Genomic DNA, 27,553 nt, shown 5'->3' on the forward strand with positions numbered 1-27,553 from the left:
TGTTAAAAATAGTCTATAATCTAACAGCTGTATTACAGTTAAATCGTTTCCAATAGCAAACAGGTTGTCAAACGACTGGAAAACTGTAGTTTGACAGGTGTACCACATTCGAATCCTAATGTATTAAATAAAAAAAACGGCTTTTTCAACTGAAAATAAAGAGCAACATTAAAACTTAAAGCGAACCGAAATTATTATCTATAAGATGGGGTTTGCCCCCTAGTCAATACCTCGCTCTTTACGCTTAAGTTCGAATGGTGTTCCAATTCATTAAGAATGACCCTTGAAGCACAAAGGCAGTTTAATTAGAATAGATAGCTCTTTTGAAAGTACTAAAAAAAACTTTGGTGTAAAGAGCAGGGTATTGAGGAGGGGGCGAACCCCGTCATATACGTAATAATTTCTGTTCGTTTTAAGTTTAAATGTTGCTCCTTACTTTCAGTTGAAAAAACTTATTTTTTTAATTTAATTTCTGATCGTTTTTTAAATAATGTTTGGAAATCCGGCGCCCCCTTCATAAAAATATCCCTTCCTCCATGAAAATATCCTCCCACGTAATCCCCTTCTCCCGACTCCCCCCCCCCCACTAAAAAAATACCTCCTGAAAACGTCTTTATACTTCCCAATAACTAATACTATATGTAAAGAATGGGCAAAGTTCATAACCTGCAGCCCTTCCCCCGGGGGCTTTGGGGGATTAAGTCATCTTTATAGACATAGTTATTACATTTTTGACTATGCTGAACCAAATGGTTATTTCAAAATCTCGATCAGGTGACTTTGAGAAAAAAATGAGCGTGGGAGGGGGCCTAGTTGCCCTCCAGTTTCTTAGTAATTTAAAAAGGCACTAGAATTTTTAATTTTCGTTCGAATGAGCCCTCTGGCGATGCTCTAGGACCATTGGATCGATACGATCACCCCTGGAAAGAAAACAACAACAAAAAACAAAACAAATAAACACGCATCAGTGATCTTTCTTCTGGCGAAACATACAAAATTCCACAATTTTGCAGATAGAAGCTTAAAACCTCTACAGAAGGGTTTTCTGATACGCTGAATCTAATGGTGTAATTTTCATTAAGATTTTATTACTTTTAGGGGTGTTTCTTCCTTTTTTGAAAACTAAGGCAAATTTTTCAGGCTCTTAACTTTTCATGGGCAAGACTAAACTTGATGAAAGTTATATATTTGAAATGAGCAGAAAAATCCAATTCTTTTGTTGTATATATTGGTATCAAAAATCCATTTTTTAGAGTTTCAGTGACTACTGAGCCGGATCACTCTTTACTTACAGTTCGTTCCCACGAACTGTTTGAAAGGCTGGATTTAAACACAGATACTGATTTCCGGGGAAAATATCAAGTCAAATGGCAGTAGAAGAAAAGTGCGAAAAGACCTTGATCCATCGTACCATACAAAGTTCAAATTCAAAGGGAAACTAGCCGAGCGAAACCTCTACTATTGCTAGCACAGTTGCTCCTGCCCAGTATACTAAAAACTGTCCACGAAAACCAACTAAATGACGAGAAAAAAACATAAACAGTCTCGGCCCATCACTTTTGAGTAATCAACTTAAAAACACGACTATCAGACCAAACACTACGGAAAAAGACAAAACGAATCCAATTATTTCTTTATTATTCAATATAATTATATAACTCAATATAATAAAAATCACAAATATTTGACTAAAAAATTACAGTAAAAACAAAACAAATTATTTTAAAGTTTGCTTAAAACTACTCTGACTCTTGCTGGTAGGAGAGCTTTCTTCACTGGTTCCATCTTAGCAACATACCTGCAAAGATAGTTCATAAGTTTACTACAGTCAGGAAGGGTTCTTCGGAACAATAAGTAATTATTCAGTGGGAGAATAATGTCAGTATGTATAGCATTCGGGTTAGGTCAAGCTGTTATTAACAATATTACTTTGACAATTATTTTAGAAATCTCCAGCAACGGCAGTAGCGTAGACAGGATGTTATTTTCGGAGGAAGACCTAGAATATAAAAGAGGGATGACTCCTTGGTCACATGAAGTAAAAGTGATTTAAAAATATTGTGGGCTACGTTAGTTTTAGCAAGATTGAGGTAGAACAGGTTGTAAAGTTAGTCTAGCAGAGTTTAAGGAGGCCAGGAAATATAGACATAATAGACCCGAAAAGATAGCTCAGTTTCCCTGAACTTTTATGCAGGAGTCAAGAATGAGTGTGGTAAGGGTTTTTATTTTAAGGTGGGACTTACGAATGATTTATCAAAATTTTGGGTGGAGTTAAGGTCTTGCTTACAAGCAAAGGATTGCATGCTCGAAATAGCCATTACAACTTGCAAAATTTGAAGGAATCTAAAACTGATCAATAAGATGTAAAAAAAAGCTTGCTTCTTTGTGAAAACGGTCAAACTTCGAAGTGGAAGCCTATCTTTTGGCTATTGGTAGATTCAGAATTTAGAAAAATGTATAATTCGACCAAATTTGCTTTTAAGAGGTATGAGCAGTGTTTGAGTAGGCTGGAAAACATGCTTGCAGAAAAAATTGTACGTTCATAAAAGAAAGTTATTCTATTCAATTAAATTTATGTAACAGACCTCTCCATAAGGGTGAGTAAGCCTTTTTGATTGCCGTACTTGATGCCGAAAACCCAGTAAGACATGTACCAGGTAAGTAGGGCCTCCAGCATTGTGTTGCATTTGCAGATCTCGACCAGGTCATAAACGACGATCCTGCGTCAAAAGCCCTGCTGACCTGAAAGAAAAAAACTGTTTGGACCGTCTCCCAAGCTTTAAACAGAGATGGCAAAAGGGGTAAAACGTTCTTTGCCCCAAATACCTTATGAAGGAAAAACTTAAAGGGCAATAGAACCTGTTCTACCATTACAAAACATAAAATCACGAAGAAAGGAAGCAAACGAGGACAATTAACAGCCAGTGAAAAAATTGAAAAGTTATGCAAATATTTCGATCAAGACCTCCGTTTGACCGTCGTTAGTGCAGATTAAAACTGATAAAAATATAAAAAACCAAAACTTAAAATAAAAACACAAAACTAAAATTGGACGACCCTTTCTCAGTAACGGTGAAAGGGTAACTGAATAAAAAACTTAAGTCTGAATGGCTTTTCACAATTTTATTTTACGTAAAGCACTCTTAAAGGCAAATCGCTTTCCAGTTAGATTATTATCAGAGATTTTATTTGATTGCACAATATAATTTTGTGGATGTATGTAAAAACAATTAGAATTAATAATTTCATCATAAATGGGTCTTAGAAAAGTTTCTCCCGTGTCTCTATTGAGAGCTACCTTTTGGTGAATGTGCTTTTTTATTTCAACTGCCTCCCTGAAAACTTGCTTGAGACTGTCTCGCAACTTTATTTTTTAAAACAATAAAAACTTCACCGTAAAGAGCGAGGCGTTGAGGAGGGGACAGCCCCTTTTATACACGGAATAATTTCTGTTCGTTTTAAATTTTAATGTCGCTTCTTACTTTGAGTAAAAAAAACTTGTTTTTTTTTAGTTAATCCCTCATAAAACAAGTTAATGATACCCCAAAACGTTCCATTTTCCTACATTTTCAGGAAATGCTCTGGCAGCCCTTTATTCACTTTTCTTTTTTTCTTCCTCACCTATTTTAAAGGTTAAATAAAGTTAATGACCTTTAAATCAAGTAATTAAACTATATGATACTTTTTAAATAAGAATTATTTATGAAATGATACATTTTTTTATGAATTATTCGTCTATTTCATTTTATCAGGGTGTGAGAGGTAAGACTGCAGAAAAAAAAATATAACACGTGTGCTTTCCATATATAACACGTGTGCGATTATTCATGATCGTGGTGAGCCCAGTTGCATATATATTGTTATATTCAACTGAAAGTAAGAAGCAACATTAAAACTTAAAACGAACAGAAATTATTCCGTATATGAAAGGGGCTGTCCCCTCCTCAACGCCTCGCTCTTTACTCTTAAGTTTGACTGTCTCACAACTTTATTTTTTAAAACAGAAAAAACTTTAGCGTAAAGAGCGAGGCTTTGAGGAGGGAACAGCCCCTTTCATATACGGAATAATTTCTGTTCGTTTTTAAGTTTTAATGTTGCTCCTTACTTTCAGTAAAAACAAAACTCTTTTTTTAGTTAATCCCTCATAAAACAAGACAATGACACCCCAAAACGTTCCAATTTCCTACATATTCAGGAAATACAAAGAATTTACTTTTTTTTTTTTAATTTACTCTAAGATCAGCCACGTCGGACTTGCCCTTAGTAGCTAAATGCAAGTTGACGGATACAAAAAGCAAGTTGCTTAAGTCACAAGTTCAATTAAATCATTCCAAAATATAATACAAACTTCCTGCAAATCAAGCATGCAACAGAAGCATGGACACAGACTTTTCAAGGGTGCTGTCTATAAGAAAAGACTTTATGTGAGTAGCGATGTGCCAGACTCAGCTGTGGAAGCTGCTGAAATAGTGGATGTGGTTAGGTCACTGGTACAGTTCTTTCTCATTCTGTCATGGAAATCACTAGGCTATGATCAAGAGCTGACGTATCTTTACTGCGATGCTGAAGAGAGCTCTACTCTTGTTTGCTGGAAAATTGGAGGATTACATGATTTTGATCTTGATCCTCTATCATCTTATCTCATTCGTGGAAAGTGTTATCAGTCGTTTAGAAGCTTTGTTTTGAAGGTGTGTATGATTGTTAAAATTAGAGGCTAGCTGCCCTGCACCAAGACAATGTATCTGTACTTTTCCTTGATGCTTAGTTACAGAGCTTAGTCTTTGATAGTCTTTTATTACGAATCCAGCAATTTTTCTTCAGAGACTTTGAGAGAGATGGTCATTGGATGATGTATCAGCACATCATAGCCCTAATTTCAAGCTCAAGATAAGGTGTTTCAAATTTAGAAAGCCGAAACATTCTTTCTCTTTTTCGCCTGTTAAACTAGTCTTGGACTTTTTAATAATTAGTATGGGAGGAGATGGTTACATTTGCCAAGCAAATACTTCTATGAAAGGAATTTTTTTTCTTTTTTTCTGGTTATCTGTATTAACTACTTTGAATTTCAGAACGCGTTAATCTTTTGGATGTTTTGGTTGAAGCAATGCTTTCTTGTTCAATTTTAAAGGTTACTGTGCTATCTACATCTTGCTCTGACTGCAGTCTACTTCTAGGTGTAATAGATGTAAATATCGCCAAGCTGAGCATCCATCACAAAGACAGCATCTCTCTATTATACAAATATCCTATCTCCGTTTGATATTTGCGAAGTTCAAGATCGTTTGTGGCTTATCTTGGAGTGTTCCTGGACTATGTACGTGTCTTTCCCCTGCTTATGTGGAAATTGTGTCAAGTAGCAAGTGTTTGTCAGCTTTCCATTTTTAGAAACTGTACAGCTGATTTCCTGACGCATTCTATTTGAAAGAGATAGGTAATTCTGGTACTTCTGGAAACTCTTGGCCATTGTGGTCAGATTTCTAGTTGAGGATGTACTTTTAGCAGCATCTTTAAAATATCTATGTCTTGATTCAAACTGAAGAGTCGAATAGTGAATTAGGGGGCCCAGTGTTTGCACATACAAAAAAAAGTGACGCATTGTATGGTCCTTGAACCTATTTTCATCATCCTCAAATATTTTTGCTTTCAATTCAAGGTACATTCTTATTGTAAAACCTAAATTTGCAATAAACATGTCTGTAAACCTCCGACTTGACACAAGCAGTACAATTTTCCTCATCAGCAAAATTAGAGACCAACATTCGTTTTCAGTCTTTCTTGAAACTAAATGGCAAAATATTAGAGGAAACTGACGAAGAAATACCAAATTTTGGATTGCATTACCCTCAAAGCACTTGAAATCATTTGAGAAAGGAGGAGGGTTGTCTTTAGCATCTATACCCTTGTAGTCAAAGTTAGAAACACAAGCACTAAGTTCTGATTATTTGAAAACACCATCAATAATCAAGAGCTGCAAATATTTTCCAGCATCCCACTTCAAAACACCTTCATACAAGTCATGGGCTGTGCATGGCGGTAATGTAAGATCTGTCACATGAAAGTTTGGCAAGGCATTGAAATCAGAATTGAACTTTACGCCATTTACAGACTGCCTCCTAACATTTGGGTCTTGCAGCTTGTATAAAGATTCGTCATAGGATGCTTTAGTTCTAAGAGGAAACTGACTTTTCCAATTGTTTTTAGCTGCAGTTTTTCCAGAGAACATGCAGACTCTGCAGGGATTCTGCACATTTCGGTTAAAGCATTTCACGAACCCCCCAATAAAATTCGAACCCAATTTTTCTCCACATATACATAAAACTATAAGTTTGAACCTTGTCCCATCAATTACAATGCCTTCAGTACAAAGAAACTCTAATTTATTCACAACTTTCTTGAAGATTTTTTCAGTGCCAACGATCTTGAAGTTCGATTCCAGTACTAGTATTACTAACTACACTAGCTCTAGCCTTGCTCAAATCCAAGGTGGGGAGTTGAGAACTCTCTTATAAAAAGCTAGTGTGCTGTAGTTTCCTGATGTAGACTTTTTAAGTGGATTTTTCATTTGTACCTCATGTTGGTAGAGCTGAAGAAATATCACATTTTTCTTCATTTCTGAATCAGAACCATATAAAGAAGCAAAACGGTCACCATCATAGAGGTCTCTATATACCTTCTGCTGAAAGATGATACCAATCCATCAGAAATGCAAGAAGTCCTCTATCTTTGAAAAGATTTTCCAAGGTGGCTGCAACTGAAACTACTTGAACAAATCTTCTGTTTCCATACTTATGAAGTCCGATAAAGACTTGCTCCGGTACCACAGTACCGCAACTTGTAATATACTGGTCTATCATATACTGAGATCGCAGTGATCCAGTGGCAGGGTCTGTAACAAGCAGCAAAGGATCCTGCATATAATGACAGTCAATTTTGTCACATATTTTCTTAAACAAATCTGGCTGAAAAACAGAAGAGATGCATATAGCAACACTTTCTTTAAGTTCTTCTGCTACAATATCATGAGACTCAGTGAAGAGAAGCCTAAAGTTTTCAAGAATAAAACTAAAAGTTGAGCCAGCTACATGTTTCTCTGATTCTAATCGATGGAGAAGCAAAGCAAGCCTATCTGCAAGTGCTTGCCTTCTAGGCTCCCTATTAAGGATACCCGAGTCCCCTGAGGATGTTTGTCTTAATCCTGATGTTTTATTTGTAGCTGCAAAACCAGCTTTCATTATTTCACCTTGGTTCAAATCTAGCATTTCTGAGTCTAGAGGCTCAGAAGATTCATTTTCTTCAACACAATCCTTATCATGGTTAAGGGGAGTGTTCAGGTAGTTTAAAGCCTTATTATTTTTTAGTTCTCTGCAAATGTGAGACCGCAGGGAGCTCTATACTTGAAACTTCTTACTACAACCTCTAAAAGGACAGGGTACTTCATCTTAATCTTTCATATGGGAGTAGAGGTGGCTAAATAGGAGGTCTCTCCTCACAAACTCTGATTAGCAGCAACTTTTACTGCAGGGAAATGTGATTGCAGTCTCACTAGGCACTAGTGTAAAAGCAGCCTTTTCAGTTTCTGAGTGGGACTCTAGATGAGTAGCAAGTTTGTTGTGCCAACTGAATGCCTTATAGCAGTTGGGTATGGGGCATATGGCACAACGAGAGGCGAACAGACTGGCATGCTTTTTAGCATGAACTGTTAAACAGAGTGTATTCTCACAGGCTGTGAAGTTCCAATGAACAAAATGAACAAACTAGGATTTGCCATGAAGTTCTGCAATTTGATGCCATCAAGATCAGATCTGCAATGAAGTTTGACAATATACAAAACTGGAAAAGATGGTTTTAGAAAATGCTTGGTGCGCACTCCACCCCTGCTCAATAGCGAATCACGTCCTTAATTTGTAGCATAATATTCCTCTCACGTTCTTTCGAGTAGAAACTTAAGCATGAATGAACAAGTAATAAAGCAAATAGAATAAATTCTTATATTTTTGCAGCAGATCATGGTTTGATTTGATAATTTATGTTCATCAAGAGTATGACAAAATATTGTAATGCACATCCAAAATATTGATAACCATACTGAGCATGTTCTATGAATAAAGTGTTTCTGAAAGAAACATAGTTAGTTTATTCCTGTATGGTGACTTGTGACCCAATCTGTTAAACTAAGCTAAAGCTCATTCTAAACAAAAAAGAAATAAGTCAACAATGTAATGTATTTCAGCCATTTTCTTGGCAGGTAGGCTAAAACAGAAAGATAGATCAGCTCCCATTAATACTGTAAAAGCCAAAAACCTTTCACCTGTTTCAAATTTAACATATAGATAAAGGTGCAGAAAAGAATTTCTGAATTTTGAATCAACTACTAGAATATTTCTCATATACTAAAGCATGTGACAACTTTTGCCATTTCGTGGTTTAGTGTGGGATGCAATGTGGAAATTCCAGAATTTTTTAATTTTCTGACCGGAGCTTCCAGAGGAAGTGGCTGTTACATTCAAATGGAGGATTGAACTCTGAATCACATGATTTTTTTTTAAAGAATAAAAAGTAAGACAATTCCATTAGGCTACACTTCTCTGCGAAGAAGAGGCACCACCCATAAAATATCGGATTCGATTATCAGGAAATTTGACATTGGAAGGAGCCGGGACCCAAATGCCAACGCTCCTTTGTATATGACTTTTATCCCGTACCTCCTCTTGAAGCTAACACAAAACTCAAATGTCACTTAATTTACTTAATTTATATTAGTACAATCGTGCAATCTATTTGAAGTGGGATAAATATATTATCTAATTACTATTTGACAACATGTATAAAAATGGAAAGAAACATGAAAATCATATTAATAGAATTTTATGTATATTAATAGTGTATTATAAAAGTGTTTTCTGATAGGAATCACCTTTCCCTCTTGATTTCACAAATGGATGCCACTGTACAGAGAGTGGTCACCGACGTTTACCCCCCCCCCCCAAGAAAATATCCCCCATTGAATATTATACCCCGCTGGGTATTTTCCAGGGAGGGGTAAACGCCTAGAATGACATAGAGCAATGTTTAATTCTATTGGTAAAATGCTACTTTAGCTACTTTTGGCTATTTTGGAAAAGGGTTAAGTAGAAAAAAGAAACTTTCAGGAATAGGTCTACAGACTAAAGTATGTCCCGGGAAAGTATTTTGAAGTACCCATCTCCACTCTTTCTGCCTTTAGAGGCTCCTGAAATTTGCCTACATGACAGGTCTATTATACCTATTGAAATTTTGACAAAACAACTTTTAACCTTAATTTTCGGTTTCTTTGTCCCTGGCTTTAGTTTTGAAAATACAATTCCTGTTATTTGAGCAGAATTTTAAGCCATATCAATATATATTTTTTTTAATTTAGGAAATATATTTGTATATCTTTAAAACCTTATAGGCCTATGTAATTGAGCAAAATTGTGAGGCTGAAAAGAATTTTGTTGTACTTTATTTAAGCAGAAGATCTATTTTGCAAGGTTTAACTTTTATAACACACAGATTTTTAAAGGTCATCAAAGGTTAGGACCCTCTAGAGGGAAGAGTGGAGGTAAATACTTCAAAACACCTTCCCGGGGCATACTTTAGCCTGTAGACGCATCCCTGAAACTTTCATTTTCCTAACCTACCCTCTTTCCAAGATAGCCCAAATTAGCTAAAGTAGAATTTTACCATTCTATCTGCAAAGTTCAGGAGGCTTATATGAAGCTAAAAAAAACATAAAAAGAACTTACCTTTCAGAAATAAGTCCACAACCAAAAGTAAAAGGTCTTCGTTTCGTTTGTGTAGCTTTTAATCCCAATAAAGGCCAATACATCAAAAACCCGGACGACCCCCTTTTACGATATTTTTGCATCGAAAATGGGTCATGCCCCGCGGTATTTTGCTGTCCTGGTATCATGCTCTAATTAAAATAAGCGCAAGAGTTGATTGTCATTAGCTCCACCCAGAACACCGAACGAGTTTAAATATATATTTGAGGAATGTAAAAATACGATAGAAGTACCTATAAACTAAAAAAGTGTATTTTCACGCTAATCCAACAACTAGAAAGTACGCTGAACAAACGTGAAATAATGCTGTCAAAGTGAAAGTACGTTTTTTTTACCGTGTGGTAACGAACTTTGAGAAGTGACTTGCGCTAATAGTAACCAACACTCTAAAAACGAAATTAGGGCGACTGACAAAACGAAATTAGGGTGACAAATGATATTTTTCTCACTGGTCAGCTTTTTAAGAAACATAATTTTAAGCTCTTGAGCCCTCTAAGCCCTTTAGGGCTCAAAATGGAGTCTGCCCCAGAAGCAATTATTGTATTATGAAAGAATATACAAAAAGACATATTCTCAAAAAGACAGTGATATATTCACTTTCATCCTAGCTAAATTATTTTGTAAACTGCAGCTTTACGGAAATTAGTTCTAGTAGCGAGGGATTAGGAGTCTAAAACAAAAAAGTTATTTTAGGGGGAGGGTGTTTTCTACTTTTTTAGTCTAGTTCGTCAGGAAAACTGGTCTTGTATTTTTGAACTATAAAGACAACAATTACAAAAGTACGGATTGTAAACAGAGATTATTTAAATAGTATAACCTTCAATTGAATATGGGCATAGTTATACAACACGAACTATCTTGGGAGGGGGCGGGGCTAGAGCCGCTTATCCCTTCTGGGTGTTCTTTATTTGTAAAAGTATTATTGAATATGCTTACAATAGTTGTTAAGTTACAATTGCTATAATATGCTTCATACTTTGCTATTGCTTTAATTGTTATTTTTTTTTCAGCTATATAGAGATTTACATTTCTCCTATAAAGGTTAATAATTTGTTAGATCACACTGCCTTCCTTTTAATATAAAAAATAATATACATAAATATACACATAAAGGGTTAAACTGTAAATAGCGAAAAACAAACTAAAAAAATTCTGACTGTTTTGGTTTCAGGTCTGGACAGAAGCAGTTCTAGACATGGACAAGGAAAGCAACTGCTCCCCTCCCCCTGGCTACTCTAACATCCAACATTAAATTCCTTTTATTTTACATTTTTGTACTCTTGTGGTATATCTTCCTTCCCCCTCTCCCATCAGATTGTGACGCCTAAAACTACTACTGAGTCTGCTGCTACTACTACTAATGCACCATACCTTTATCAATACCTTTATCAACAAGAAGGAAAGGGTAAAAACTGCACTAATCCGCTAAAGCTCAACAAACAATAACAAAAAAGGGGAAAAAGGTTATACAGCAAGAAAAAGAAAGAACAAAACGAAAAACTGAAAAGTTATATAATTTTTATTTGGCAAGAGCTTTAAATGGTTGAAACGCTGGTATATAAATAACTAACGTAGTCAGACAAAGTGGAGGGATTCTTCACTCCTATGATGGTATAAGAAAATCCCTGTTCCAGAAAATTTTTTGAAACAGTTGCCTAAAAATGTACCATTTATTGGATCTCAACCCTCTCCCTTCAGCTCTGACCCTTGATGGGACAGATTTTGTAAACCACACGAGTTGTAGGAAAGTTTATAAATCCTTTTTTTTAGAGTATTTTCAATCGTAAAATTTTAATTCTTATTCATATCAAGATTTATACCCTAATCTGAATCATTGTAAAGTCTAAAATCTCTTTTTAGAGTATAGTCTTTGTTATTAATGGTTCAAAAGATCATTGGCCGTTTAGCTTAAAACCACATTTGACGTTCTCATCATCTTAGAAAATTTTGAAAATATAGCTTTAGATGTCTCGAAAGCATGTTTATGCAATGGTTACCGTCACCTTTTCTGAGAATTAAATAAAAAAAAAGTTTTTTTTTAAGTCTGAAAGTAAGGAGCAACATTAAAACTTAAAATAATGAACAGAAATTATTCCCTATATGAGAGGGGCTGCCCTTTCTTCATTGAACGAATTGCCGAACTTACAGCCCTTAACCTGAGGACTTTGGGGAGGTTGACATCCCCAAAGACATAATTACTGGACCTTTTCCACAATGCTTTACAAAATAGTTCTCTTATAACTTTAATTTAACGTGTTCTGGGGATTGAGAGGCTTTTAGGAGACTGACTGGGTGCCCTCCGTTCACTTTTGGCTCTTAAAAAGGGCACTAGAGCTTCCGATTTCTAATCCAATGAGCCCCCTCCGTAGTTTATACGACCACCATTTCCATTTAAACCTTTTATAGCCCCAGGGCATAGCTTACAGCTCTTGCCCCAAGGGCCGCGGGGGGGGGGGGGTTGGCATCTTCAAATACATAATTACCGAACCTTTCAACTGCGCAGAACAAAATGGCTATCTCAAAATTTTGTTTGGTATATTAGGGGGAATGATAGGCTTAGGGTGGGGCTGGTTGCCCTCCAATCACTTTTGACTATTAAAAAGGACACTAGGTGTTGCAATTTCTAATCGAGTGAGCCACTTTCCAAGTTTCTACGACAAATTCTTCTACACGAAGTGCCCTGGTCTAAATGTAAGAAAGGGGGGGGGGTGTAGCTGCACCCCCCTGCAATTTAATTTAAAAAAACCACTTCAATTTAAAAAAAAAGTACTTGGAAAGGGCAATTGCCCTTTCCAAACAACACCCCTGTCCCACACCCAAATGTGAAAAGACATAGCCCAAATTATGTCCAAATGTAAAATGCTTCTTTCATAAACATAGGCAGTGTTTCCTAATCTTGGATACTTGCTTATTAAGATTTGGATCCTCTGGCATCTAGTGTTGCAGAGACCAGCAACCAGTACCATGTGCCCCCCCCCTAAAGAAGATTACCTCCAGAACCCTCCATTTTGGGGCTACATTTTGAGGGGAAGCAATGTTTATTTTTGAATTTCCCTATGTATTGGTGTTCCCTTAGCTTAAGGTTTCATACAAATTTCAGGCAGAATGAATAAAATTTGCCTCTTTTTTTGAACCTGCTTTGTTAGTGGAGGAACCAATTTAAAAGGGACCAGTTCTGTGAATAATTTTTTGTACATTAGTTTACTGTCCCCAAGGACCTATTGCTGTATGTTTCAAATTGACAAGGGGAAAAAATTTTGTGACTCATTCCCAAGCCCCTTCTGTCAGCAGGAAGTTGGTGACATTTTTCACCAAGAAAATAACCATTGAAAGTTTATGGGTACTGAATTCCCAAGATCAAACATGCCTCCCCTTACTTATAAAATCTATCTGGAAAGAATAGACAGATCACGTAACTTAAGGCACGGACCAAGGGGGGACCTTGTCCCTGGGGGTCCATGATAGAATCTGGGACACCCTCGCCTGGGGTCATAAATACAGACGAAGGAGGAAGAAGGCCCCTCAACTATACACTCAAAAGGACCCACTGGTTTGTCCACAAGTCCCCTGAGTTGCAAAACTTTTCCCAGCAATTGGTTAAATTGCATGGTGATGCAGAGCACCATCGCGGGAGGATCCTCTATAGGAGAACATCTGTGGCAGGGCGTAAGATCTGGATCTATGGACAACGGCCTCTGCAAAGGGCTGCCTCGATCCTTTCGGGGTACCAGCAAGACTGGGGACCTTGCGGTCAACTCTATTCCTGCTTGTGGATTGGCGCTCCTCAAGAAAATACAGTCTATTAAACGATACAGCATTCGCACTGTATTTTGATAAATGGATAATTCTTCTGGGCTTGGTATGTTTTGATGGGCGTCTTTGGGCTGAAAAACCTCTTCCTAGCTAGTTTATCTATTATGGGTTGCCTCCCCGTAGTAGCATAATATTTGTAGGCATGAATATATAATGAGTCGGAGGTAATAGGCTTGAGAATCTCTGTGCCGGATTTCAACTCTTGTTGATAGAAGATTATCGCCAAGTGCTGAAAACCATGTTGTGACCAAGATGGGCCCAGGATTGCAAAGAACCTCCGTTCATGGAGGTCCCAGGGACCTCTTGTTGTCCAGTTTTAAGCCGGCTTAAGCACTTCGGTGTAGACTTGAGAGGACATATGATCTCCGTCTTGCACTGGTATTCAAGATCATGGTTCTTCCTGATGCGAAAATAATTTCAATGATTTAAACAACATGAAAATTGGAACTTGGAATGTTACGACATTAAAAAATGACTATCGTATCGACATTTTGACTGACGAATTCAGACGATTCGAACTGGATTTATTAGGAGTTTCAGGAACTCATATCCCAGGGGTAGGAAGCATGAATTTAGGTGATATACAATTTGTTTACTCAGGCAGGAACGATGGGGTACATAGACAGGGATTAGGGCTCATGATGAATAAGGAAGCTTTTAAGTCTTGTTTAGGCTGGGAAGGTATTAATAATAGGAAACTAATTGCTCATTTTATGACTAGAAAGTTCAGGGTATCAGTTATAGTAGTATACGCCCCTGTAGAACCGACTGACGGAGATACTAGGGACTCAGATGAATTTTACTTACAGTTACATGAGCAAATAGACAAGGTCCCAGGTAGAAATATGATGTTATTACTGGGAGATTTTAACGCCCAGGTTGGTAGAAATAGGGATAGATGGTATCCCAGCCTAGGTAAATTTGGTGTAGGAAAAGAAAACAGTAATGGATACAGACTTTTGCAATTTTGTAGGTATAACAATCTAGTCATAACCAATACGGTGTTTGGTCGTAAAATGGTTCATAAGTTAACATGGTATTCACGTGATGGTGAGACAGCAAACTTTATTAATTACGTTATAGTAAACCAAAGACTGGCAGGATCAATACAAGATACTAGGGTATATAGGAGTGCTGTTATTGATGTTAAAAGTAAAGATCACGATCTAGTAGTGTCAAGGGTTAATTTAAAACTGACATATCGGAAGGGTTACTACCTCCCGGGAAGTTATGGTGTTGGTAGACTCCAGGATGAGAATTTGAGAGAAACTTTCCAGGAACAGTTGAATGCTAAACTTCAGAGTCTAAAATTTGATAATGTAGAAGATGGTTGGAATAATTTTAGAAAAATAGTTTGTGAAGTTGCTGAAGGTGTATTAGGGAAGAAAGCTAGAACTACAGCTAAGAATATTAGTGAAAAAGCTTTATGTTTAATAGAAAGGAGAAAGGACTTTTACAAGAATTATCTGAGTGATAAATCGTATGAAAACAAAAGAAATGTAAAGAAAGTGGAGAAAGCATTAAAATATGAACTAAGGAGGTGTGAAGTGGAGGCCATGGATAAAATTGCCGAGGATCTGGAAGATGCAGCTAGATGGCATAATAGTAAAATTTTGACTGGCACGTTAAAAAGGGGTCGCAATTAGCGACAAGGAAAAAACTAAAGAGAGATGGGCCGAACATTTTGAGAACTTGCTTAACCGAGATAGAGTTGCAGGAAAAAATATAGAGGAAATGAAAAAGTTTGTGATACTTTGGACGTGAAGGAAGATTTGGTTTGTGAGGAGTAATTAGCAACAGTACTAAAAGGATTAAAGAATAATAAGGCTCCAGGTGGTGATAGGGTGGTAAATGAGTTTCTTAAATATGGTGGCTCTGAGGTTAGAAATAATTTATTGAAGATTATGAATAAGATTTTTGAAAAAGAAGAAACACATACCAATTTTAGAAAAACATTATTTGAACCAATTTTAAAGAAAGGTGATAAAAACGAGTGTGGCAATGATTATTGCATTAGTCTGGTCTAAGTAGGTAGTATATTGCTTAGCACTATTAAACTTTTTACACTGAGAGATTCCGTAGACAAAATTTTAAGAGAAGAATAGTGCGGGTTTAGAAAAGGTAGAGGATGTGTCGACCAAATTTTCACTCTTAGGCTAATAATTGAGAAGTGCCTGAGTTTTCAAACACCTTTAGTCCTAAGTTTTATAGATTACGAGCAAGCGTTCGATTCTATTGATAGAAGAGCCTTAGTAAAGGTTTTATCCTTGTATGGTATACCAGTGATTAGTTCTATGTACGAGAATAACACTACTGCGGTTAAGGTAGGAAATGAGGCTAGCAGCTGGTTTTGTATTAAATCAGGAGCTAAGCAGGGCTGTGTTCTATCCTCCTTTGTATGGATCATTTTGATGGACTTTATTTTAAGGAGCACAGGAAAGGCAATGGGAGACCACGGAATCAGATGGGGAGGAAAAAGTCTCCTGGACTTAGATTATGCTGATGATTTAAGCATCCTAGATGAAAGTGTGAGCAAAATGAATGACGTTTTAGAGGTTTTGCGAGTTCAGGGTTCTAGAATAGGTTTGAAAATTAATGTTAGGAAGACTAAGTCGCTGAGGCTAGGAATAAGTGAAGATGAAAAGGTGACATTGGGATAACGAAAGCAATAAGGTGAAGGTAAGCAAGGCCGCTTCACTTACCTTGGTAGTATTATCAGTAAAGATAGTGGGAGCAGGGAAGATGTTAAAAATAGAATAGCCAAGGCTCAAGGTGTTTTTTCACAGTTAAAAAAAGTCTGGAAGAATAGGAAGATAAGTCTGCAAACCAATATTAGAATATTAGAGGCTAAAGTGATGACAGTGGTCAAACATGCTCTGAAGCATGGACGCTCCGAAAAGCGGATGAAGATTTGCTAGATGTTTTCCAGAGAAATTGCTTAAGGATTGTTCTGGGTACCCGGCTGACTGACCGTATTTCAAACAATAGGCTATATGAAAAATGTGGTTCAATACCGCTTCCTAGTGCTATAACGTAAGAAAGGTTAAGCTGGTCAGGGCATGTTGTATAAATGAAGGATGACAGATTGCGAAAGGTCGCTCTTTCTAGCTAACCGTCTAGTGCTAAACAAAAAACCGGTCGTCCTCGTCTGGTATGAGAGGACGTCATAAAGAAAAATTTAAAGGAAATGGGAACTTCGTGGGCGGGTGTAAAAAGGGGGGCTTTAAATAGATTGGGGTGAAGGAGGATCGTGCGTATCTGTGTTGACCTCAGGCGGCTTGGTACAGGGGTGAGTTGTTAGTAGTAGTAGTAGTAGTAGTATGCTCCAGGACATAACTTATAACCCTTGTTTTGAGGGCTATGGGGGGGGGGAGTTGTCATCCTCAAAGACATATTTTATGGACCTTTCAACTACGCTGAACGAAATGGCTATCTAAAAATTTTGACTGGATGTGTTTGGGGAAATGATAAGCGTGAGGGGGGGGGGCTGGTTGCCCTCCAATCACTTTCTTGGCATAATGCTTTATTTAGCTGGTTGGTTCCGACTCCTTTTATACGAAATGTCTTGGTCTAAAAAAAAAAACACCCCGAAAAATTATCTTCAAATTGCTCTTTACTAAGGGAGCTTTATTGCGCTGTTTATGAAAACCAAAAACATAAAATATTCTTTTTTCCATGGAAAAGACTATGTCAATAAAAACTTACAGAAATTAATCTAAAAAAATTTTCCACAAAACAAGCTTTTCATAGAAAAATAAAGAGCTCCATTAAGCCGAAAATGAGCAGAAATAAATTCAAATAATCTTCCAAGTGTAAAATTACCACAAATCACCATCAATAAGTAAACAAAACCCAAAACAAACGGAAATTACAATAAATAACCGAGTAAAACTGAAAACGAGCAAAAATGAATATGAGAAGCGCTGACAACCCCCTTGCCTTTTCAAGACCAGAACATAACTTGTACTTTACTGAAAACAAAATAAATTTTAAACGTTTTCATTTTTTTTACTTTAATAAATAAAATTTAGGAAAACTATAAGGAATAAATATCAAAATATCTACAATAAACTGACAATCCACAGTATTTCTTTTTCTTTTTAGTAAAATGCAAATTATATTCTGGTCAGTGGATTGCGCGCTAGATTTAGAATCCTTTTTCCGAAGGGTGGGGGTTCGATTCCTGAAGTCACCAGTTATTTGGTTTGGACGGGGGTCAGTGGTGCGACTCTGTAAGCTTAGCCAGAGTCGATCTAGCTCTAAATGGGTGCCTGGAGAAATCTGGAGAAGGTAAACAAGAAGGACGTGCGAAAGCACAGGATGGCTGACCCCATCTCCTTATTGCGCTTCCTGGCTGAAGGGCGTTGAGACGGAGATCAGCACCACCAGTTAACACTTCAGGAAGTCTAGTGCCGTATCCTTTACCTTTTTTCTTTTTTTTTGTGTTCAGGTCTTGACAAGGCATACTGGTTGTCAGCCCTACTCATGTTAGTTTTTGCTCGTTTTGATTTTGACTCGGTTGTTTGTTGTAATTTCTGTTCGTTTCGGAATTCATTAATTTACTGATGATCCATGGTTGTTTTACGCCTGAATTGAATTCATTTCTGCTTATTTTTGGCTTAATGGAGACTTTACTTTTCTTTGAAAAAGAAGTTTTGTGGAAAAAGTTTTCAAAACTTAATATTGAAAACAGGCACTTGATTCAGCCGATGAAGAGCTTTAGTGACGGCCCTATCCTTGCATAGTATGCTATATAAGTATATTAAAGTTATTAGAGCTATTTATGAGAACAATGGTTCTAGGCGTTTATCTTCTCTCCTTGATTACCCCCTGGAAGATACCCCCCCGCAGAAAATACCCCCGAAAAATACCCCTGCCCCAGAAAATGCCCCCCGTGGAAAACAGACCCCGGAACATAACCCCCCTGGAAAACACCCCCGGAAAATTCCCCTCTCCGCAAAAAAATACCCCCTGCTCCCCATCACGGAAAATACCCCCGGTAAATATACCCCCTCAAAAAACACCCCCCCCCTCCAATCCTAGAAAATTTCTCCCATCCGTAGGGGGAAGGAATTTTGGTACTTGTGTATCATGCGCCACTAACTCAAGTTTTAGCTGTATAAAACTCGAGAACAAATCGTTTTTTCGTTAGTTGCGAGTCTGCATGCAAAATGTGTTTGGTACAATTATTCTGCATATTAGACAGATAGATAAGTGTATTTTAAAGCCAAATATACAGCCATGAACACAGTAAAATAACATGAATGAAAGGTACAAAGAACATAAACCTTTATCACCGATCATCATAAAGCACTTTAATGAAACACAGCATTAACCTAATAATAGTATTTGATACTTGATAATACGGCGATTGAAAAAAAAACATTTTACACTTGGAAAAAACACTTAAATTAAACATTACATTAACTTTACACTGGGATTTTTTTATTTTTTTTTTTTTTTTTTTTTTTTTTTTAGCCTATATAATTTTCAGACCTCGCTATCTTTTTTAATTTTTTTGTGACCCTATACCTTGTCCAAGTATTTTACTGTGTTCATGGCTGTATATTTGGCTTTAAAATACACTTATCTATCTCTCTAATATGCAGAATAATTGTACCAAACACATTTTGCATGCAGACCAGCTATACTTTACACCCCCCCCCCCTATTGTGCAAATCTATAGCCCAAATTTATTTCAAAAGTAACAAAGAAACTAACGGAAAAACGGTTTGTTCTCGAGTTTTATACAGCTAAAACTTGAGTTGTGGCGCATGATACACAAGTACCAAAATTCCTTCCCCCTACGGAAATAAAAAAAAAACAAAACTCAAATAAAATTCGCAAATTTGGAAAACCTTATTTTCCATGGGGGGGGGGTATTTTCTAGGATGGGGAGTGTTTTTGAGGGGGTATATTTACCGGGGGGTATTTTTCTTGATGGGGAGCAGGGGGTATTTTCCGGGGGGGGGATTTTCTGGGGGGAATTTTCCGGGGGTGTTTTCCAGGGGGGTTATGTTCCGAGGGAGTATTTTCCGGGGGGTATTTATCGGAGGGTATTTTCCGCGGGGGGGAGGGGGGGTATTTTCCAGGGGGTAATCATGGGGGGAAGATAAACGCCTAGAACCATTGTTCTCATAAATAGCACTAATAACTTGAATGTACTTATATAGCATACTATGTAAGGATAGGACCGTCACTAAAGCTCTTTCTCGGCTGAATCAAGGGCCTGTTTTCAATATTAATTTTTAAAAACTTTTTTCACAAAACTTCTTTTTCAAAGAAAAGTAAAGAGCTCCATTAAGGCAAAAATAAGCAGAAATGAATTCAATTCAGGCGCAAAACAACCATGGATCATCATTAAATTAATGAATTCCGAAACGAACAGAAATTACAACAAACAACCGAGTCAAAATCAAAACGAGCAAAAACTAACATGAGTAGGGCTGACAACCAGTATGCCTTGTCAAGACCTGAACACAAAAAAAAAGAAAAAAGGTAAAGGAAACGGCACTAGACTTCCTGAAGTGTTAACTGGTGGTGCTGATCTCCGTCTCAACGCCCTTCAGCCAGGAAGCGCAGTAAGGAGATGGGGTCAGCCATCCTGTGCTTTCGCACGTCCTTCTTGTTTACCTTTTCCAGATTTCTCCAGGCACCCATTTAGAGCTAGATCGACACTGGCTAAGCTTACAGAGCCACACCACTGACCCCCGTCAACAACGGGGGTCAGTGTATATATATAAATATATATCTATACATATATATATATATATATATATATATATATATATATATATATATATATATATATATATATATATATATATATATATATATATATATATATATATATATATATATATATATATATATATATATATATATATATATATTTATATATATATATATATGTATGATCACTCATGTAAATTGTTTTTATGGGGGGGGATGGTGATTGCAATAGAAAAAATTCAGGGAGGAGAGCCATAATCAACAAACCGATTGTGTTTGATAATTTGAAAAAGAAGTCTGAAGAAATTCAAGAAAACTTGTTTTTGAGAGGCGATGGATGGGTCCCAGGGTTCTTCCTTTGCATATTACCTTTCGAGATTTTTCTTTGCAAGTAGTCTATCAGATTCCAACGGTCATCTTTCGAAGAATTTCTTATAGCTCAGAGTTTTATTTTTACCAAGTTTTAAACTAAATGAATTAAATTTTCTAATATACTTTTAGGAAGACAAGAAAGATTTTTTTTTTTTAGAGTTTGTAATGATTTTGGACAGAGAGTAAGACGATGACATAACCAATTTAGGCAATTAGGCCGCTCTTTGCCAGGCTAATATTTGCTTAGAGTGTTGTTTGAAAAGATTAAACAAATAATAATGTTAAAAAAACTCTTATTTTAACGAATTCCAGTAGCCTTCAAATCTAAATTAAAAGACATAATATTTACATTTTTAACTTCAGTTTAAATAAGCTGATAAAAAAATTAAGTGTTATATTTTTTTTGAAACAGTAATCTCAATTATTATGACGATATATGCAACATTATTTAATAATGTCAATGTTTATATTTAGAAACGATATTTGTATATTATAGCCAAAGCCGTATCCAGTGGCTCACCGTGTTTGAAAAAAGTAGCCGAAAATCCATATCCACAAATTTTTGATGCATTTTATAAAGATTTTCTTCTTTAACCCCTCTCCCACCCAAACGAATATACCCCCTTCCCGCCGAAAAAATCCTGGATACTCCCTTGTTTATAGCTATAGCAAATGTCAGCGCACCATGAATACTTTGATGGGATGCGGCGAGAAACTATCTCAGGTCATAAAAAAATTAACAAGTTCTCGTGTTAAACTACTGGTAATGAGTCAAAATCAGAGCCGCAATTCTTTTTCACCAGATTCCCCTTTGCCATTTATAGATCTTGTATAGTCTTAGTCAATTTTCATTTGTCGATCGAAGGAATAGCAAAAACACATCTTACCGTAGGTCTTGCAGCGTAGCTGATTGCCGTTCTTTGACGGGCTTTGAAATATCTTTGCTTTTCAGAGACTCTGTCTTTATCCTCAAGAGCACTTTCTTCATTATCGGACGACGAGGATGTGTCACTAAATTCTAATGAATCGTCTTCCAAAAGTCCTTCACCTCCTCCAATCTAAAGGAGAAAATAAAATCTAAATGGATCTTCAACAACCGGCCAAGCTAAGCATACTAAGCAAGTGTAAAAGAAACAAGATTATGGGAAGGGGCCACGTTGAAACAGCAAAAAAAGGGCAATTTGTGTAATTGTGGACGTGCGTAATCAATCAAGGGCGTGTATGGAGCATCTAAATATTTTAATACTATATATCTAGGATTGTAGGCCCCTCGAATTGCTTTTTCCCGACACAACCAGATTTCCAATTTATTTACCAATATTTTAATGGACATTGTTCTACCATAATCCCTATGATTTTAATTTTTTTTTTTTTTTTTTTAGTTTACTTTCTTTTACTTTAAAAATAAAAATTATTGTATAATGTCAAGCTGAAATTTATAAAACATATTTTTGGGCTTAATAGGCTTAATAACTCTTTACGCTAAGGATTTTATTGTTTTAAATAGTAGAGTTGTGATAAAGAGTCAGACTTTAGCGTAAAGAGCGAGGTGTTGAGGAGGGGACAGCCCCTTTCATATACGGAGTAATTTCGGTTCGTTTTAAGTTTTGATGTCACTTCTTACTTTCATTTGAAAAAACTTGTTTTTTATTTAATATATTTGGAATAAACATAATAATCCGATTCTTTGATGTATCTATTGATATCAAAATTCGGTTTTTTAGAGTTTTGGTTATTATTGACCCAAGTCGCTCCTTACTTACAGTTCATTACATGGACTGTTTGAAACAATACAATCATTTTTGAATAACTTGGTTCGAGCACAAAAACAAGTTAATGGGAGCTTTACCTTGCTTCCCAGTCTCTTCTTTTGCCCTGCAATTACATAATTCGATACTCCCCTATTTCTTTTGGATATATCTCTCAATTTGTACGAAATTTATTTTTTTGTAATTGATATTCGAAAACAAACCATGGCATTGGATTGTACCAAGCTTCATATTAAATTATTGTCGAATACTATCCTATTTTCGAAACAGGCTTTTTAAACTAACGATGACAAACATTGAAATGGAAAGGATCAATTACCATCAAACTGAATCAGCCACAAGGAAAGTATCATTATCAACAACAGCTTGCCTGACAAAATTGCAGGTTGAAACTGAAAGTTTCAGTTTCAACTGAAGTTGCTAGTGCTCTGAGTTTCTATTCTGGCTTTAAATTTATATATTTAGGACAAGAGTTTCTAGGTGTATACAAGATTTTTGTTCGGGGGGGGGGGGGTCACAAAAAAACTTTACAAAACACATCAACAATTTTTCTAAATGCACTTTTTTATTTTTTACGAGTCAGACAAAAAATTCAAGGGGGAGGGGGCAGGGAACAACCAGTAACACCCCCTCCTGGATACGATCTTGGCTATAAAACTGAACATAAACAACATTAAGCTAGGTTTTCAATCACTAGATCAACAACCATATCTAATCTATCCAGGATGCATCTGATGCAAAAAAATAATTTACGGAATATCATGTGCGTATTACTGGGGTAAAAAAAGGGACATAAATGAAAAAGAGGGGGATGTATAACAATTAACTATAGGCTCTAAAGAGAATTTACGGGCAAGAAAAAACTTTTTGAAATGCGAATAAAAATTTATTTTTAATGACAAACATAATATCATAGGCAGCGTAATCGCGCTGCCTAAGTGAAGAACGATGTTGGCACAATGTATTATTTATTATTATTTTTTTTTGGTTTTAGACCAGGGCACTTCATATCGGAGGAGCTGTCGTAGAAACTTCGTAAAGGGCTCAGTCGATTGGAAATTGGAGTAGAAAGCGTTGTCTTAGTAACGTTAGTAACATAGAAAGCGTTGTCTTAGTAACATCAAAAGGGGGTCATTCGACTAGAAATTGAAATGGTTAGTGCCCTTTTTAATAGTCGAAAGTGATTGGAAGGCAACTAACACCCCTTCCCCGCCCACCATTTATCCAAACACCTCAAATCAAAATTTTTGAGACATTCATTTTGTTCATCGTAGATGAAAGTACTGGAAATTAGGTTTTTGGGGATGATATCCCCCTTGGAGCCCTCAGGGCAAGGGATATAAGTTATACACTGGGGACATAAAAGGTTTTTATTGAAAGATTTGTCGTAGAAACTTGAAAAAGGATGCGTTTGATTGGAAATTCAAAGGGCTATTGCCCTTTTTAATAGTTGAAAGTTATTGGAGAGCAACTAACCCCGCTCTCACGCCAATCTTTTCCCAAAACATATACGATAAAATTTTTTAAATAGCCATATTGTTCAACGTAGTTGAAAGTTTTAGAAATTAAATCTTTACGGATGAACCCCGCCCCCCCAGCCCTCAGGGCAAGAGTTGTAAGCTATGCCCTGGGGGCATATAAGGTTTTTTACAGAAAGCGTTGTCGTAGAAGCTTCAAAAAGGGGTCATTCCATTGGAAATTGAAATGGCTAGTGGCCTTTTTAATAGTCGAAAGTAATTGGAGTGCAACTAACCCCCGTCTCACGCCCACCATTTTCCCAAAAACATACAATCAAAATTTTGAGATATCAATTTTTTTCAACGTAGTGGAAAATCCTTGAAATTATGTCTTTGAGGATGACAACCTCTCACAACCCTCAGGGAAAGGGTTGTAAGTTATGCCCTGGGGGCATATGAGATTTTTATAGAAAGCGTTGTCGTAAATATTCAAAAAGGGCTCTTTCGTTTAAAAATTGAAAGGACTAATGCTCTTTTTAATAGTTGAAAGTAATTGGAGGGCAACTAACCCCCTCTCACGCCCAGCATTTCGCCAAACACATCCAATCAAACTTTTGGGATATTAATTTTGTTCAACCTAGTTAAATGTTCTGTAAATTAGGTCTTTTAGGATGACAATCCTCTCAGAGCCCTCAGGGCAAGAGTTTTAAGTTATACCCTGGGGCATATAAGGTTTTTGTAGAAAGTGTTGTCGAAGAAACTTCAAAAAGGGCTCAATTGATTGGAAATTGAAAGGGATATTACTCTTTTTAATAGTAGAAAGTGAATGGAGAGCAACTAAACCCCCTCTTACTCCCACCAAACACATTCAATTAAAATTTTTAGATAGTCATTTTGTTCAACCTAGTTGAAAGTTGTGGAAATTATGATTTTGAGGATGACAAACCCCCTAAACCCCTCAGGGCAAGGATTGTAAGTTATGCCCTGGGGAATATAAGGTTTTTATAGAAAGCATTTTCTTAGAGACTTCAAAAAGGGCTTATTCGATTGGAAATTGAAAGGGCTAGTGCCCTTTTTAATAGTCGAAAGTAATTGGAGGGCAACTAGCCCATCTCTCAAGCTTACCATTTCCCCAAAAACATCCAATCAAAATTTTGAGATAACCCTTTTGTTCAACGTAGTTGAAATTTCTGGAAATTATGTCTTTGAGAATAACACTCTCCGCACAGCCCTAAGGGCTAAGGTATTAAGTTATGCCCTGGGGGCATATAAAGTTTCTTATAGAAAATGTTGTCGTAGAAACTTAAAAGAATTCTCATTCAATTGGAAATTGAAAGGGCTAGTGCCCTTTTTAATAGGCTAGTCAAAACTGATTGGAGGGCAACTAACCTCCCTCTCACGCCCACCATTTCCCCAAACAAATCCAATCAAAATTTTTGAGATAGCCATTTTTTTCAACGTAGTTGAATGTTCTGCATGTCATATCTTTGAGGATGATCACCCCCCCCCCCAAACACCTCAGGGCAAGGGTTGTAAGATATTTCCTGGGTGCGTATAAGGTTTTTATAGAGCGTTGTAATAGAAACTTCGAAAACTTCGAAGGGATAGTACCCTTTTTATTAGTCGAAAGTGATTGGAGGAAAACTAACACCCCCCCCCCGCCACACCCACCATTTACCCAAAAACATCCAATAAAAATTTTGAGATAGCAATTTTGTTCAACGTAGATGAAAAGTACGGAAATTATGTCTTTGAGGATGACACTCCCTCCACAGCCGTCAGCGCAAGGGCTTTTAGTTATGCCCTGGGGGCTTACGAGGTTTTTTAGAAAGTGTTGTCGTAGAAACTTCAAAAAGGTTCATTCGCTTGGAAATTGGAAGTGCTAGTGCCCTATTTAGTAGTCGAAAGTGATTAGAGGGCAACTAACGCCCCTCTCAAGCCTACCATTTCCACAAACACATCCAATCAAAACTTTGAGATAGACATTTTGTTCAATGTAGTTGAAAATTCTGGAAATTAGGTCTTTGCCAGCGTTTTCGTAAAAAATTCAAATAAGACTCATTCAATTGAGAGGGATAGTGCCCTTAATAGTCAAAAAGGATGGGAGGGCAAATGCTCCCCACATACCCATCATTTCCCCAAACACTTCCGATCAATATTTTGTATAGCAATTTTTTTGAACATAGTTAAAGGGTCCGGGAATTATGTTTTTGAGTATGACAACCCCAACAGACCTCAGGGCTAAGGTTGTAAGTTATGCCCTGGGGGTATATAATGTCATATAGAAAGCGTTGTCGTAAAAACTTCATAAAGGACTCTTTTGATTGGAAAATGAGAGGGTTATTGCCTTTTTTAATAGTCGAAAGCAATCAGAGAGAGAATCACCCCCCCCCCCCAAAGCCCATCATTTCCTCAACCATTTCTGATCAACATTTTTATATGGCCATAATGATCAACGTAGTTAAAATATCTGTATATTATGTATTTAAATGTGACAATCAGCCCCCCATAATCCTCATAAGAAGGATTATGTCTTCCGCCTTTGGAGCATACGAGGTTTTTATAGAAAGTATTGTCGTAAAAGCTTCAAAAAGGGCTTATTCGATTAGAAATTGAGGGGACTACTGCCTTGTTGTTGGTCGAAAGTGATCAGAAGCCAAATGTCTCCCTCCACGCCTATAATTTTCCCAGACACTTCCAATCAAAATGTTAAGCCTATCAGAAAGGTCGGGTAATTATATCCCCCCAGCTCTCAGGGCAAGGGTTGTAAGTTGTGCCCTTGGGACCTATAGGGTTTTTATAGAAAGTTTAGTCTTATAAACTTCAAAGGGGGCTCATTGGATTGGTAATCAGACGATCTAGTGCTTGTCTTAAGAGTCATAGTGATCGGACGGAACCTGCCCTCTCACCCCTACAAATACGTCATACTGTCCCGAAATGCGTCTAATAGAAACTTTGAGATAGCCATTCTATTCAAAATAGTCTAAATTTCATATAAATAGGCTTTTGGGGTTGAAACAAACCCCAGAGATTAGGGGCGAGGGTTGTAAGCTATGCCCAAGGGGTATTAAAGGTTTTTATGGAAGGGATGGTTGTTTAACTTCAGAAGAGGCTCAATCTTTCTCCCTTAAAAAGACTTTGTCAGTATAAAACGAACAGAAATTAATCAAAAAAACTTTTTGCACAAAATAAGTTTTTCAAAAAAAAGTGAAGAACTCCATTAAGCCAAAGATGAACAAAAATAGAACCAAATAATCTACGAAGCATATAAATACCAAAAATCAGTTTCAATAATTAAATAAAATCTAAAACAAACAGAAATTAAAATAAATCAAACTGAAAACGAGCAGAAATTAATCTGAGTTGGGTTCTAAACCCTATGCTTTGTAAAAGACAGAGTATAATTTTTATTTTACTGAAATTTTTTTTTAAATGTTTTCACTTATAACTTTAAGAAAACTAAAATTAATTAAGATTTTAAGGAATAAACATCAGCATATATATATATTAAACAGACAATGCACATTTTTTTCAGTAAATTCTTTTGAATTTTTCAACGTAACAGAAAATTGTTACTTCTAACAGAGAAAATTTGTTATCTTTGGCA

The 27,553-nt window shown here is 36.6% G+C and overlaps 1 protein-coding gene across 1 annotated transcript in view; it reads right to left on the minus strand.

Moving 5' to 3' along the window:
• The window catches only part of LOC148951939 (gamma-aminobutyric acid receptor subunit alpha-6-like), a 153,874-nt gene that overhangs the window by 30,963 nt on the left and 95,358 nt on the right, over positions 1–27,553 (minus strand). Inside the window, exon 9 of the mRNA XM_089089104.1 lies at positions 21,608–21,778. Coding sequence (XP_088945230.1) covers positions 21,608–21,778 — 171 coding nt within the window. The remainder of the gene's footprint in view (positions 1–21,607; positions 21,779–27,553) is intronic.

This window comes from Artemia sp. Qi Xiang Cuo, chromosome 5 (genome assembly GCF_049724085.1).
Source record: "Artemia sp. Qi Xiang Cuo chromosome 5, ASM4972408v1, whole genome shotgun sequence".
In the NCBI taxonomy this organism is placed as follows: domain Eukaryota; kingdom Metazoa; phylum Arthropoda; class Branchiopoda; order Anostraca; family Artemiidae; genus Artemia; species Artemia sp. Qi Xiang Cuo.